The sequence below is a fragment of the Ascaphus truei genome, chromosome 5, assembly GCF_040206685.1.
Source record: "Ascaphus truei isolate aAscTru1 chromosome 5, aAscTru1.hap1, whole genome shotgun sequence".
Lineage (NCBI taxonomy): Eukaryota > Metazoa > Chordata > Amphibia > Anura > Ascaphidae > Ascaphus > Ascaphus truei.
This window is the reverse complement of record NC_134487.1, coordinates 56,388,487-56,405,021: the sequence shown is the minus strand read 5'-3', so window position 1 is coordinate 56,405,021 and position 16,535 is coordinate 56,388,487. Positions and strand designations below refer to the sequence as shown.

The 16,535-nt window shown below is 42.1% G+C and overlaps 1 protein-coding gene across 5 annotated transcripts in view; it reads left to right on the top strand.

Annotated features, from left to right (window-relative positions):
* The window catches only part of TUBGCP6 (tubulin gamma complex component 6), a 43,721-nt gene that overhangs the window by 7,687 nt on the left and 19,499 nt on the right, over window positions 1-16,535 (top strand). For 4 of the 5 annotated variants that reach the window (XR_012801644.1, XM_075599847.1, XM_075599850.1 and 1 more), the window contains exons 3-10: window positions 304-467; window positions 5,727-5,937; window positions 6,524-6,697; window positions 7,404-7,525; window positions 9,424-9,499; window positions 11,240-11,349; window positions 15,778-15,869; window positions 15,955-16,094. Coding sequence is in view for 4 of the 5 variants with exons in the window: in XM_075599847.1 (XP_075455962.1) it covers window positions 304-467; window positions 5,727-5,937; window positions 6,524-6,697; window positions 7,404-7,525; window positions 9,424-9,499; window positions 11,240-11,349; window positions 15,778-15,869; window positions 15,955-16,094 (1,089 nt within the window). In the remaining variant the exon portion in view is untranslated. The remainder of the gene's footprint in view (window positions 1-303; window positions 468-5,726; window positions 5,938-6,523; window positions 6,698-7,403; window positions 7,526-9,423; window positions 9,500-11,239; window positions 11,350-15,777; window positions 15,870-15,954; window positions 16,095-16,535) is intronic. The other variant, XM_075599851.1, reaches the window with a different exon arrangement.

The window sequence follows — 16,535 nt, the reverse complement described above, 5'->3', positions numbered from 1 at the left end:
TGATAGCAAGCTGAACCTGAGGTCAAGGCATCCTATTCCCGCTGGACGCAGGAGCTTTGAAACAACGCCATAATGTGCAGGCATCTTCTAACTGCTGTGGCTTGCAAAGAATGCCAGAAAGAAACATGATATGACTTGTTAAATGGCTAAATTAATAAAAAAAAATATAGATTAAAGGCCCAGTGCCCTGAAGTCTATTTTAAAGTGATATAACGAAAGCCCTCCTATCTGCCTTGTGATTATCATCTCATGCGTTTCCCACCGATTTGAATCTTGACATACCTGCACCTATCTGCTCTCCAGGTCCCGCAGAGCATAGACCAGTCTGAAGATGAAGGGTTCCAGTCGGCATCGAACATGACCCCTGATTCCCAGTCTGAACCCAGCATGACCTCCGACATCGATCTGTGGGAAGCAGTGCTCACATATGGACCTAGCAAACACCGATGCTGGGAAAGGATCGGTTGGTATGTTGCAATTCATTTAAAAACATTTTCGAAAGCGTGCGCACACACGGAAGCTATTCATCTTAATCTGGAAATGTTTGTCTGCAAGCTGCTTTGGCAAATCTTAGAAGCTTATTAATCAAGCGCCTAATATTCAACATAACTCTGATTGCTTGGGAAGGTTGGGCCACGTGAGACCTGGAACAGGACCTCGTTATTTAGGGAAAAAACGATCTTCCTAAACGTAGAAGTGCAGCAGACAGAGTTAGGCTGGGGCCACGGTACCGCAGACCGTGCGGAGGCGTCCGCACGCTGAGCAAGCAGACTGCCTTAAGGCAGTGTACGCGTCCATGTGGTGTGCGGGAGGGGGCGCCCGTTGCGCAAGAAATCCGTTTCAACTGATTTCTTGGTGCGACAGGCCGGTCACGTGAGCAGTTCGCCCAATGAGGGTGAACCAGCTACGTGACGCCCCTAGGAATGCCCCCCACGACCCGTCCACCATGGCCAGGGAAAGCACCCGCTTATCTCATAGCCTCCGCGCAGGCGAAGGCACCATGGCCCCAGCCTTAGGCTTAGGCTCGGCGTGCATTCTCGTAACATCAGCGATCCGGCCGAGCGACATGTACAGTGCAGGCAGGAGACAGGGAGGCGTGGTGGAGGCCTGGCCGTGAGCGGTTCGCCCTCATTGGCTGAACCGCTCACGTGACGCAGCCATCGCCTTCTGAAAACAAAATCCCGGGTCTGTTCCCTGGTCGGCCGCCCTGCAGTGCGTGTCTGCGCGCGCATCGCGCTAGATATGTAATGTGTTATTGCATTCTAGCAATGTGTTATTGCGGCGGGCAGCAACTCGCGGCCCGTTGTTTTTGGTATAATCACGGCCTTAGAGACACTAAACTATTTGTTGTATTGATGGCAGAAGGCAGTTTGATGTCAGAATGAATACATAGTCTCCTAAGTCCTATGCGGAGGAAGGATATACACTTACAGGATGGATGATACACTATTTCTAAAAATAATACTTTATTAATACGTACTGCATTTAACAATTTTACCATGTACGAGTAATTGAAAAAGGATTGACCACACTTATCTATGCATTCAATTGGAAATTCAGGTTTTGCTGATACATGGGTATGTATTGTCATTGTAGAGGTAAGTACTTCAGATGTGTGTAACGGGAGGGAGAGGGGGTCCTGGCTTGAAAAGCTTTTAAACAAACTTTTAATTGGGTACAGGGGTAATAGGATTATATGTATGTGCATATGGTGTATAGTAGAAGTGCTGTTGTGGGATCGGGGGGAGTAGAGAAGTCAGCAGCAGTAACTATAAGTTCATTTTATGTAGCAGAGTGAATTTATTTAAAAATCTGTGTAGGTCCCTGACTTCCCCACAGGATGAGTCCCGATTACATAACATTTACATTGTCACAGGGATCGGTGCATAGCCTCCATTTCTGTCTCCTTACAGTTGAGGTCAAAGCTGTACTGATTGCTAAATAAGGTTGTTGCTTTTACAAGACATGAAATGAAAAAGCACAATTTCTATTTTGAGTATATTTGCTTGTCTCCGACCGAGTGATTTTACTAATGTACCATGTCTGTTTGCCAGGAAGATATTACATTCACTCCGTGCCTGATTCTATCACTGCACATAGCAGATTGTCTGGTGTAAATGGCTATTTATTTTAGAAACTTTTTTTTGCAATGTGAATATATTCTAATGTTTCATTTTGCTGCTGCTGGGTGTGGTATTTGAGATCATAACTTTAGTGAAATGATCTTCATATGGCATCGTTTGGGGAGGTACCTTGTTTGTGCTTGGTTATTTTAACTTTTACATTCATGCACAGCTATGTAGATCATCACTAGTAGTTAATGACCAATCTACTTGTAGACATCGCAGCTGCAATGCAGTGGAGGTTGCAGCTCAATAAAAGGAGGACATACTTGCTTCTCGCTGGGGGTTGGTTAATAACTCACCTCTCACTTGGGTGTAGTGTTGCATTATTAGTGGGTTCGTTTTTTCAATTTTCATTTGAGAAATATATGGCGTTAGTGACTTATACTATTTAACATTTCTGCATTGGAACGATACTCTTAATGGCTTAGTTTACTCATAGCGCATGTAAGAATTCGTGTAATGAAGGGCTGTGCGGTTGACATTGATTGAATATATGTATCGACCAAGGGACCTGCAAAGTGAAATGGATAATGGGTCAGTTTGCTTCGTGCATGTGGGAAATGAAGTGGTGTTCTAGTTTATTTCCGTTATAATTGCAGTGTTCTAGGTTTCATTTCCCGTTGTAGTTTAGGACTACATGCTGTGTGTGAGTATTTGTACTCTCCATGTGTACATTTTGTTGACATTAGTCACTTCATTTGAAAAATCTATGATGTTTGTGTAATTATGACAGTGTGCAAAGCATGTTTTTTTTTTGTATGGGAACATGGTGAATAATGTTTTACTCCTTTTTCTTTTGGAAATGTATATGGTGTTAATGGTTTATATGATGTACATGTTCCACCTTCTTGTTTGCCAGCGAGTACAAATGTATCAAGACTTACTGCCTCTGTGGGCGCGAGAGGTTGCGACGCCGGAGCGCGGCTAGGGCACGATCGCAGCCAAGAAAGCAGTACGCTGCCCGGGAGGATTAACTAGGAGGGGGTCCCTGCTTCTGAATGGGACCCCCGCAGTGTTAATCCTATCGAGCCTGTAATAGATGCGCGGAGCAGTCTCAGAGAGAAGCTGTCTCTCTCTGTATCTCTGAGCAGCTCTTACAGCAAATGTTTTATTATTTTTATGTACTGTATTGAAGAAGCGGGTGCCGGAGGTGAACCCAATTCATTTCAACTCCAGGGACCCCCTGCTTCCGTAGATATAGTCCTCCATAGAGGGGGGTCTGTAGCCGCTCCGTCTGGGCACACGTGGCACAGGAGCTTTAAACCCCAGCCGGAGCGGCTACCGGCCCCCCTACGAAGCACGGTATTTAAGGAAGCGGGATTCCCAAAGCTGAAATGAATGGGGTTTCACCCCCGGCTTCAATACAGTATATAAAAATAATACAACCTTGGATTACTGAAAGAGCTGCTCAGAGAGAGGCTGTTTCTCTCTGGCCCGGGACGATTAACACTGCTTTAATCCTCCCGGGTTCCAAAAGGTACCACTTTCGGAAGCCACACGCAGGCTGCAGATTTCAGCCTGTCGGTCTGCGGCCACGGAGGCAGTAAATCCGATTACATCTGTAAATTCACTCATTTATAAATCTATGACATCCGTGGGTCAGTTTACATTATTTTATAGAATATACAGGTAGTTTTGTTTGTTTTTCTAGTTCATGATTGTTTATGCCTTAATTTTTTTAATCACTAAACCATTTGATGCATTAGATGGTTTTTAGTGGAAATCACTTCAGTAGCCTACCAGGAAAAGGGGGAAAATAAGGGTTGACACACTTTCAAGAAAAGTGACTACAAAGGGTTTCAAGAAAACTAAAGCTAAAAATGTTTTGGTCAAACATAGCAGCTCTGATTTACATTCCCACCACTTTTTAAATATTTTTGTTTCAACTTTGGAAGTCAGAAGGCATTTTAAGGTTGTAGGTAAAAAAACAGGAATGGGTATTTGACAAAGCGGGAGTATCTGGAGCTTTCTTTTCAAAACCTAAATCCAGCGTTGAACAACTCCTAAAATAGAAAGGACAAACAGATTATCCAGTCATAGGATAAATACAGCAAGTAGCTTTTCTATTTTAAATGAAAGATGAGGCGATAGTTTGGCAAACACTTTTACATAGTTACATAGTAGATGAGGTTGAAAAAAGACGTACGTCCATCAAGTTCAACCTATGCTAAATTTAGACAACAGATACTTTATCCTATATCTATACTTACTTATTGATCCAGAGGAAGGCAAACAAAAAACCCCAGTGACATATCATCCAATGATATCTCATAAGGGGAAAAATAAATTCCTTCCTGACTCCAAGAATTGGCAATCGGATTAATCCCTGGATCAACATCCTTCCCATGTATACTTATTTGGTATATCCCTGTATACCTTTCCCATCTAAAAAGATGTCTAACCTTTTTTTGAACAAATCTATTGTATCTGCCATCACAGTCTCCATGGGTAATGAATTCCACATTTTAACTGCCCTTACTGTAAAGAACCCTTTCCTTTGTTGCTGGTGAAATCTCCTTTCCTCCAACCTTAAGGGATGCCCCCGAGTTCTTTGTACTGCCCGTGGGATGAATAGTTCTTTTGAAAGCTCCCGAATATATTTGTATATAGTTATCATATCCCCTCTTAGACGCCTCTTTTCTAATGTAAATAAATCTAATTTAGCTAGCCTCTCCTCATAAGTTAGATTGTCCATCCCCTTTATTAATTTGGTGGCTCTTCTCTGCACTCTCTCTAGTTCCATAATGAACTTTTTTTAGGATGGACACTTTTAGGTGATGGCAGAGCCCATTGCTACAGAAAGCAGGCAGCACAAGATCAAGTACGGGATGTTGGTGCTGTTATGTTGCAGGGTTCCATTTTAAAATGAGTAATTAAGTAAACCGTGACACACTGCGCTCAATTGCATGTCGTTACCCAGAATCCCTGGCAGCAGTGGAAGCACTGCTTGCCAAGCGATAACGGGGAAAGATAGGAAGCAGGGCCGGCCTAAGGCTTTGCGGGGCCCAAGGCAGCACGCTGGCAGCGAGCCTCCCTCCCACCCCCCCTGTAAAAAAGTTACGGGGATTTACTTTGACGAGCGGCCCTTCTTCGGCAGCGTTGCGACGTCACGTTGCCATGGCAACACGTCTTCATTTCATGCCAGTCACCATGGCAACGCAACGTTACATGAGACGGCCCGCTCCGGTAAAAAAAAGTTAGACCCCTCTCACAAAGGAACACTCGCACACCTCTGTCTGCTGGGGGACCCCTCACTTCCTCCTCTCCCTCCTGTTGGCGCCATGATCCAACCTCTGCCTGACTTACCCCGCGCTCTTGGAAGTTGGATCCTGGCACTGACAGCAGGGAGAGGAGGGTGTGCGGGGACCAAGGTAGCCACCTTTCCCTAAGGCTGGCCTTGTGTTTGAGACACGCAAATGTTCCCACAAGTGGTATTTTTATGTACTGTACGGTGGAGGGTTTTTGTTACCTATTTTTTTCCCCCTTTCTTTTTTTTTACCCACCACTACTTTTTTTTAATGTCTGCTGGGATGTTGGAAAGGGAAGATATTCCAGTTTGAATTCATATAACGTAATGTGTGATTGTGTTTTTGGACGCAGCCCCCCTGGTAAGAAAGAAGATCCCTATCTTACAGAGGGCGGGCGCGAAGCATTCGACAGATTTTACAAACTTTATGAGGGGGAACTGCAAATCCTCAACAGTACCATTTTCCAGTCACCGCAGCTTGTGATGCACAAAGAGCCGGAGCTGGTGAAGGACGTTCTCAATGCTCTCATCGGTGTGGTGTCCACCACGTTTTCCTTTAATCAGGTGACGGGAATAAACATTCAGACCTGTAGTGCATTATAAAGCAAGCTAGCACAGAATGGATCGGAAATATACAGCATAGGCATTCGTGCTCTTTGGAAGAATGCTGTTATCTTGGAATGACAAATATTGTACTTTAAGTTTATGTCCCTCAAAGTACAAACACTGCAGCGAATAGTGATACTTTATATTAATCCGTGGCTTACAGATTTCTGTATACTTTATGACTAAAGAGATAAGCTGTAAGTAAGACTTAATACATAGGTCCAAAATAAATCCTGCAACATCTGCAGCCACCATCACCTGGCCCTTACTATAAAACAGGTAACCAGACTCTGGATTAAACTGTAGTGGCTGTTTTTGTGAGTTTGAGAAAATAGCACACGGCTTCCCAGTATTCCTTACTTACAGAAAGAGATGTTTATCTACTGTATGTTTGCTGTGAATCATCTTTGCTATCTTTCTGAAAGGATGACAGTGAAGGGGCCTTTGTCACCTTTCTTTGCAATATGTTGCAGTCTTTATGACCAAGAATGGGATAAGGGATTGGGGACTTTGTGAGGTTAACCTTGGCTTTGTGTATTTCTAGACTCTCCAGGCCTTTGTGGTCAAGCAGGGAATATATATATCTGGGACTTCTCCTGAGAACATAAGCTGTCTCTTGGCACAAGTTGGGGAATACGGGACCTATTATACCAGACTGAGCCACTTCTCACTACAGACTGTTCTGGACTCATCACATAACAAAGGCCTTGTGTTTCAGGTAATGCAAATCTCATTGAAAAGGTTATTGTGGCCCATGCTAAGCAAACATACTCCTCTTTATAAATCCCATAACTAGGATTTGGTTCTAATGTGCAAAAAAAGGGTCAAAGATCCACGTACCTCCTTCTATAATGCAGTATAGTGGGTGAAAGGAAGTTGCGTGCTTTGAACTTTTATTAAAACATTAATATTAATGCCACACAAAAATAGAGCTAATAAATAAACTGTGTCTTTGTACTTCAATCAACAGGTTGGGAGAAGAAGGAAAATCATAACATGCTAACGTTGTATTGTGATATAGTTTCCAGTTGTAAAGAATTCACTTTTGAAGCGGCTTCAGCATCCATATCATTGGTTGGCAACGTGGCCTGCGGGGCTTCACCTGTGGCCCCCCCAACAGTTGCACACTCCAGCCGGTGTACCCCACTCCCTCCGCTGCTTAATGACCATGGGCTGATAAATCCTGTTCTGCCCCACTTCTCTCCTGTGCTAATCACTGGTTCCTAGTGTGGGAAGATGAGCAGGACAGTATTCACCAGCAATCCAGCATTAAGCAGCTGACTGGAGGGGAAGGGAAGTTAGTTAGCACAGAAACTGGGCTGTGTCAACAACAAATATGTATGCTTTGCTCATTCTGTAATATAATTCAATGCCTTCCGAGATTAAATTGATCGTTTGCACAGCTTCCATTTTTCTATTTACAGGCTTTTACAAGCGGCCTTCGGAAATACCTGCAATATTACCGGGCCTGTGTCTTATCAACTCCAGCAACGTTAAGCCTTCTCACTATAAGCTTCCTCTTCCGGAAACTAGGACGCCAATTAAGGTGATTTTATGACTGTTATATATGTTAAGTAGCTAAGATAATAAACCTTTGGCTCTTGTATGCAGCTTTCCCTTTTACATTGGTTTCCCAACATAGTGGCCTTTTTGATCCTCATTTATAGCAGGGAAAACGATTTTATAAAAATGAAATCTACCCACTTTAACTTACTAAACATTTTGTAAGGGATCCAATTAGTCTTTTTCCATTTTTTTTTTTAATGTCTCATGAGAAGTACCATGTCTGACCCTCATCCGGTCACAGGATTATGATCAAACGTAGTCGGGGTAAAGCACGGAGCACAACCGGGATGGGCAAAAAAATCACGAACGACATCAAGTGGTGACTCCGGTAAAAATGGATATTTTATTATATCACAAGGATAAGTTTAAAAACGCACCTACGCGTTTCGCGCAGCCGCCCTTTATCAAGGTGATCTTCACACTGAGCGGATATCACACACCTTGAATGTGCCGGACCAGGGAGAGGATGTGAAACGGGCATCTGCCTTCATGTGAGCTGCCTCTCTGAACTTGCGTATTTCATATCGCTTATGGGAGTTTGTTCATTACGTTGCAGGATGTGGGGACCTTCTGGACTCCACTAGGCGTTGATTCCTCCCTTGGATACGAGTATTGATATGTGATGTATATGATTTAAGGCACTCCAGTCATTACGCAACTTATACTCTTCTGAAGTATTTTTAGTCCATATGTAGTCTGAGCATCAGACCACGCTGGACTTGTCACAAAGGCTTATGACCATAGGACAGAGGTGACCAACTCCGTCCTCAAGGGTCACCAACAGGTCAGGTTTTTAGGTTATACCTTATTCAGCCCAGGTGGCACAATCAGTGGCTCAGTCTTTGCATCATCTGTGCTGAAGCAGGGATATCCTGAAAACCTGACCTGTTGGTGGCCCTTGAGGATTGGCGTTGCCTTAGGAGCTAAGTGACCTGGAGGTAAAGGAGTTGAGGCTGAATACCTGGCCTGCGATACACCAAAAGATTGGGCCTGCAGCCTTTCTTGTTTGCTGCCAATGACATCAGAAAGAACATGCAAACAAAACAGGCATCATGCAATGGTAGTTTGAGGAACCAACACAGCTGGTGAGATGACCAAATATCTTAGTCTGTCAACTTCTTTGTAACTTCTGAACCTGCGCACACGTTTCAAGCACTTTTACAGAAGGATATGGAGCCAAAAGCTGGCACACCTGTGGTGTACGTGTCGAATGGACTTGTGAAGCAGAGACTTTGAGCTTAATGAGTTTGCTGATGTTAAGACAAGCTTACAATGGATGTCACCTAACGGTCAAACGCAACCCCTGGTTTCAGGCAACAGTTGATTAGCTCGTTTATTTTGGTGACATTACTGTTGGGGGCGGGAGACCATCGGCAATGAAGGTGGTTGACCTAATGATTTGAGACGCGCACATTTTTGTCTTGTTTTAAGATTATTTAAAAGTGTTGCATAAATTGCTGTCGTGTCTGTGGTGATTTCTCTACACAGGGCCGGCTTCTGGTTTGTTTTCTGCAAAGATGTTTCATACCAGCTGCCCTCGCTTCTAGGCAATGAGCTCCTGAAATGAGACTGCAGCACGATCATAGCATCCCATTGAAAACACAGCGTACAAAGCAGTGCCTTGGGGGCCCTCTGATGGACACAGGAATTCGGTCCTCACTCTAGTGTGCTCATTGTGACCCCTTCTATGTATATCCTGATGGTTATTTGTAAAGCCTACAAATATTTAGACGTTTACTTCATGGGATGCAACATAATGCAGAGCAGTGTGTTCTATTCTGATCCAGAAACGTGATTAACGCAGCATAGAGTAAGCTTTGAATTATTTGATTACAACTGTCAGCGTTCCCCTCGTTTCTTTTCACAACTTCTATTCAGATATCTAGCAGAGCTGTGCTGCATTGGAACACTTGCCACTGGAACCAGCAGAGGGAGCTGTGCTTCCTTCCCATCAGTGAGTATGACCTGGTCGCCAGGCCGCCTCTGCTAACAATCTTTCACAGGGTTATTGGCAAACAACGATTCTGGCTATAAATTACTTTTAAAAAAGTAGCGTTAACTTCAAAAGCTGGTCGGAGCTTCACCAATTAGACTATACACCCCAAATACAAATCTCAAACTTTTTTTGGTTGGAAAGTTTGATATGAATAAAAATGTTACATCACGAGACTAACATTCATTATTAACCTTTGATGCTCTGACACTGTTTAATACCCCTCGCTCCCCCAAATCAAAGCAGTTAATAAGAGTTGTGTGTGGTTCTTGCTCTTCTATTTAGTCCTATGAGCATTTGACCCATTGCCACTGCGCACCTTCACTGCTTTCTGCTTCCTTAACTCCCACAATACGATTGCTGCCTCTTGTGTGAGGTGGCCTGCACACAATAGGACTTACACTTGTTGTCTGATACACACCTGCTGTATTGCAATGTTGATGATGCTTGTGTTGTGCTTTTCAAAACTCCCAACATGTGCATATATCTGAGCATGAATGTGCTCCGTATATTGTGTGTAACTTGCCAACATCTGGCAAACTGCGCGGATTCTAATGAAAATGTAAATCAGTGTTAAAAAAAACCTTTTTACTTCTCAATCTTTAGCAAATGGTGTCACATTGCGACTTATTCTGCTTACACAGTTTTGGCTTTATTGCCGCGTTTACTAAATACACCTACGTTTTAAAGGAGACCTGGTAAAAACGCTGTATAAAGACCAATATTATTGCATGTCATTCTGAATATTCCAATCCGTGTCATTCCAAATCCAGTAACAACTGAGGTTGCGATCTCCTGAAATAGGAAAAGGTCAACAAGTTACATTGTAGAAAGCGCAAAGCAGGGAACCAAAATCTCTGCGGAACATATTTACAGTCAGTATAGGAGATGGGGTCAGACATTCAGTCATAGTCTCAGTATTGGTGTTATCAATCATGTTAGGGAGCATTTTGTACATCCCAACATGATACAGAAGTTAATAAATGCACTTGGCTGTCATTTGTTATTCATATGTTATCAGAATGCCTCTTTACAGTATTGTCCCTTGATTACGGAAGAAAATTTGGTAATGGCGCTCTCCTCCCTGATCATATGTGCCAAAAAAGTTTCTCTGTGCTTTCGGCAACCGGCAGTCCAAGTCTGTTTTTCATCGGCTGTGCACCACCATTACCAGCTTTTCTTCTGTGACTAACCCCGATAGGAGCACGCCAAACCACCCCTCGTGGGCCGCAATCGGAGTGAATAAAAACCTGTTGTTTACACTTCAGCTGAAAGTTTTTTCCAGAGATACAAGCCACGGCTCTGCTTGCACTGTGATTTTTGGCCAGAATCATGTCTGCAGACCTATGAACTCTGCCTATCATTCCTTTAGCAACTCAGTTCTATCACAAGTGCTCAACCAATTCATTGACTCAGGGAGTCTGTAAAGAGTTAGATCATTACCGTGGTCTCTACCTCACAAAGTTTAAAGGTACTCACTCCGTTGGATATTATTCCCGTTCAAACGGACACAGGTTGGGACATTTTAGATCCTATACAGTAATTCTTTCACAGACATTATCAATGATGAACTTTATTCTAAACTTATGCAGACCTCATACTTAGAAGCTTCAGTGGAGGTTACTCCAATATTCCTCCAGTGTTATTGTCCCTTGATTAGCATTTTGCTTTTTTGATGTGAATTTTTTTTTTTTTTTTCAGGGAGTGAAACTACTTTCATATCTATACAAAGAGGCCCTTGAAAACAGCAGCAATGAAAATTACCCGCTCTTGTTATCTCTGTTAAAAACTAGTTGTGAACCGTATACAAGGTACAGTATGTTTGCTTTAGAAATGTGTGCCTCTTGGCATAAATAGCACGCTTGGGATTTTCGAAATGAGCAAAACATTATAATTTTTACACCCGGTGAGAAGGCAGAGCCGCTTCCTACAGGCTGAATTGCAAGGATGTCTTCTGTCTGCTCCTTTTGTATCTAAAGCCCCCGCCCGCCTAAAACCTCTCTCACTTACTGCCCCACACATCTGGAATGTCCTTCCCCTCAATATCCGCCTGACACCCTCTCTCTCCACCTTTTTAGAACCTTTCTTAAAACACAGCTCTTTCATGAAACATATGGGTAGCTCCATTGGCTGATACTATACATTCAAATTGCACTGACTATGGCCTCTTGCAGACGCGTTTACCAGAATACCCTCCTCCTGTCTCTGTAAGTTCTCCCCACTACCAGTTAGATTGTAAGCTCTTCAGGGCAGGGACTTCTTTTCCTATTGTTTTATGTCTGATGTACTTATTCCCATTAAGTTTTATAATGTAATGCCACTTGTATTACTGCTGAAAAGTGCTATGTACCTGGATGACACTATACAGTATAAATAGAGATATACATCTATTCTTACATGCATTAACCTAGTATGGAGGGACAAGAAACAGATAACTAAGTAGAATAGATAGTTATGGGGATATAGCAAGGGGTCATGTAGGTAGAATGAGGGCAAGTGGGGAGACACCCATGTTAAATACAGATAATACTAGAAAACTTCTAAAGACTAAATACAATTGGAGTAGAAAGGCAGGAGCAGATAAGATAATAGTACAGACTGAAAAAACCCTTAAATAAATGCTTGCTAATGCAAGAAGCCTGACAGATAAAATGGGGGTGTTTGAATTAATAGCTACAAGGGAAGCAGTATGATATCATAGGCATTACTGAAACATGGTGGGATGAAACTCATCACTGGGCAGTTCATTTAAAGCAGTTGTTCCCAACTCCAGTCCTCAGGGAACCCCAACAGGTCAGGTCTTAAGGATATCCCTGCTCCAGCACAGGTGGCTCAGTCAAAGTAACTGAGCCGCTGATTGACTCACCTGTGCTGGAGCAGAGATATCCTTAAGACCTGACCTGTTGGGATTACCTGCGGACTGGAGTTGGGAAACACTGATTAGAGGTTTATTCCCTTTTTCGGAAGGATCAGAGAGGGGCAATACTGGATTTGGTAATATCAAACAATGTAGAAGTAATAACAAATATTAAAGTCCGGGAAAATTTGGGTAACAGTGATCATAACATGGTCTCATTTGAAATAAATGATCAAAAAAACATATTACTTGGGTTCAACAAAGACTTTAAACTTTTTAGACAGACAGATTTTAATAAACGGAGGGCTAATCTATAAGGAATAAATTGGGATAATGTTTTTGCAGAGAAAAATGTGGAAGATAAATGGGCAGTCTTTAAAACATTGTTAGAAAAGCACACTTATCAGTGTATACCATTGGGTAATAAATATAAAAGAAACCAGTCTAAACCAATGTGGCTAAATAAACAGGTAGGGGAGGAAATGGAAAAGTAGAGGCAGGCTTTTTGATTCTTTAAGTCAGAAGGGACGGAGACATCATATCAGAATTATAAGGAATGTGACAAAAGTTGCAAAAGGACAATAAAATTGGCAAAAAAGGACAATGAAAAAAGAATTGCAATAGAACGTAAGATCAACCCTAAAATGTTCTTTAAGTACCTTTTAATAACAAAAATTAGAAAAGAGAATATTGGACTCTTTCAGTGTGAGATGGGCAGGCAAATTATTGGAGATAAGGAAAAAGCAGAGGTATTAAACAAATTCTTTGCCGCTGTGTTTACCAGGGAACAATCAATAGCAATAAAAGTGCCGCAGGAGGAAGCCACAACCTCTATATTAGCAAGCAATTGGTTAACTGAGGAATAAGTGCATAGGCGACCCGATCAAATTAAAGTAAATAAGGCACCTGGCCCCGATGGCATACGTCCATCAGTTCTCAAGGAGTTGAGCAGTAATAGCCAAACCATTATATTTAATATTCAAGGACTAGATTTCCACAGGCTCAGTACCAGAAGATTGTGGTAAAGAAGACGTGGTGCCTATATATAAAAAGGAAGCTTGATCACAACCGGGGAATTACAGACCTGTATGGCTGACATCAATAGGGGGGAAACTACTTGAAGGTTTAGTACGGCATAATATTCATGAATATCTAAGGGAAAACAACATTATTAGTAATAGTCTGCATGGATTTATGAAGGATAGGTCGTGCCAAAGTAACCTTATTAGTTTCCTTGATGAGATAAGTAGGAATTTAGACCAGGGTAATGCAGTTGATGTGGTCTACTTAGATTTTGCAAAGGCTTTTGATACGGTTCCACACACAAGGTTAGTGTACAAAATAAAGCAAATTGGACTCCGTTAAAATATTGGCACCTGGATTGAAAACTGGTTGAAGGATAGACAGAGTTGTAATAAATTTAACTTTTTCAGGTTGTGTGTGGAGTACCTCAGGGATCAGTACTGGGACCCCTACTTTTTAACTTGTTTATTAATGATCTTGAGGTTGGCATAGAGAGCAAAGTCTCAATCTTTGCTGATGACACTAAATTGTGTAAGGTAGTAGAATCAGAGCAGGATGTAATTTATCTCCAGAAGACTTGAATAGACTGGAAACTTGGGCAGCTAAATGGCAGATTATGTTTTATATAGTAAATGTATGGTTGTGCATTTGAGAAACAAGAATAAATAGGCAATTTACAAATTAAATGGGCATAAATGAGAATCCTTAATGGATAATGAATTAGGAGTGCTTGTAGACAGCAAGCTTACCTATAGTGCCCAAAGTCATTCAGTAGCTGCGAAGGCAAACAAGATGTTATCTGGCATTAAACGGGCAATGGATGGAAGGGAAGTAAATATAATTATGCCCCTTTTGAAAAATAATTAGTAAGACCACACCTTGAATTATGGAGTACAATTTTGGGCACCACTCCATAGAAAAGACACTATGGAACTAGAGAGTGCAGAGAAGAGCCACCAAATTCATAAATGGTAAGACAAAAAAACAACAGCGCAAACGCATAGTGAAGTAAGTTCGGAATATGTATTAATATGCAAAAGGTAAAATATCTGCGTACATCAGATAGGAATAAGTAAGGCGTTGCATGCACTCAGGCATATATTACCCGGCACCGCACGTCACCAGCAGCAGAGGAGCACGAACACACAGCACCCAGGGGAACAGCTGAACCGTCAGATGGGAGGCAAAGGATCTATAAGGTAGATCTTATTCTGCATCAGGGAATGTCCCTCAGACTTCTATCGATCCTCCGTCGCGGTTACCCAGTCATAGAGAAGACCCGTTCCGGTACCAGAGCTGGAGAGATCACCATCCGGTTTACAGCAGTGTTCCTTTGCGGCGCTTTTCGGCACGCTGTTGACGGGAGCGGTTGCAATGCAGTAGCCGCGTCACGGATACTTTGCAGTCAATAAACGTGTAAGACACGTATCAAAAGCAGGATAATCGAGATAAGACTGAGAGATATCAAGGGTAGAAATTAAATCACTCATACACCAGCTATCCTACGCGTTTCGTAGCATAAGTAGCGTATGCTACGAAACGCATAGGATAGCTGGTGTATGAGTGAGTGATTTGATATTTTGCTTTATCTGAGTGTTGCTGCTTTTGTGCCTTTTCTTATGGGAAGACAGGGTTTCTATATATATATATATATATATATATTTTTTTTTATTTTTTATTTATTTGACACACTACAGGCATACCCCGGTTTAAGGACACACACTTTAAGTACACTCGCGAGTAAGTACATATCGCTCAATAGGAAAACGGCAGCTCACGCATGCACCTGTCAGCACGTCCTGAACAGCAATACTGGCTCCCTACCTGTACCGAAGCTGTGCGCAAGCGGGGAGACTATAGAGCCTTTTACACATGTGTTATTTACATCAGTTATACACATTTATGACGATTGCAGTACAGTACATGTATCGATAAGTAGGAAAAAGGCAGTGCTTCACTTTAAGTACATTTTCGCTTTACATACATGCTCCGGTCCCATTGCGTACGTTAATGCGGGGTATGCCTGTAGTTGCCAGACTGGGAATGTGCTACCAGTCTTCCCCACATATAACCGCTGTGTACAATCTTTGCATAGTTCTAGTAATTGTAATGATCCTGGAGCAGAGTAGGTATGTTGAAGCATGTGATACCTTTTATTGTCCCAACGTATTACTTTTTCATGAAGATTTGTAACTTCTAAACTGTCTATAGTATAATTGTGATATTTGAGGTTAAATGTCATGCGATAAACGAGAACACTGTATTAAACTTGTTTGTGGGTCTTGATTTTCAGTATGAAAAAGGTTTAAGTATTTAGCTTTACTTTAGGGGGAAAAATGCTTTTCTTTCATTTGTTCAGGTTTATATACGATTGGGTGTATAGTGGTGTCTTCAGGGATGTGTGTGGAGAATTCATGATCCAGGTGAATGAAGATTTCCTTGGATTTAGAGGTACAGCATTTAATTTTTTTGTTATGATGAAAATAATACCGTTTTAATGCATAGTTAACATGGAGAACTTGTTTCTTTTTGTTAGATAAACGCTACTGGAGTCATGGATACATTTTGATTTCGAAGGAAGTGGAAGACTGCGTGCCCGTCTTTTTGAAACATCTAGCTAACGAGATCTACATTTGTGGGAAAACCATAAACTTGTTGAAATTATGCTGCCCCAAGGTAAATGTGTGGAATATATGAGTTCACTGACTTCATTTGCAACGCAAGGTCATTTTGTAAGTTTGTGTGTGTTTGTCTGTGTGTCTGTGTGTGTTGAGGTAAGGCCCTCCCAAAGGGTTTTGACCAAGGTGTCTCGGAGTAACAGTGCAGTACAGGTTCGCATAAAATTCCTGCACACTTGGGAATTTTTCTTAAATGTGTTTTATTCAGTGATTGATGCTTCGGGCCACGTTGTCAAAGGTCCCAAGGGGAGGTATAACGTCGATCCTTCAATAAAACACATTTAAGCAATATTCTCACGTGTGCTGGATGTCTATGGTATAGTCTATAATATATATATATTACAGTAGTTCACGTGTCACCGTGCATCTATCATGCCCTCTCTCGTACAACCTTTCTGTTACCCGATCATGTTCTACATCGCCGTAAAGCTCTTTGCAA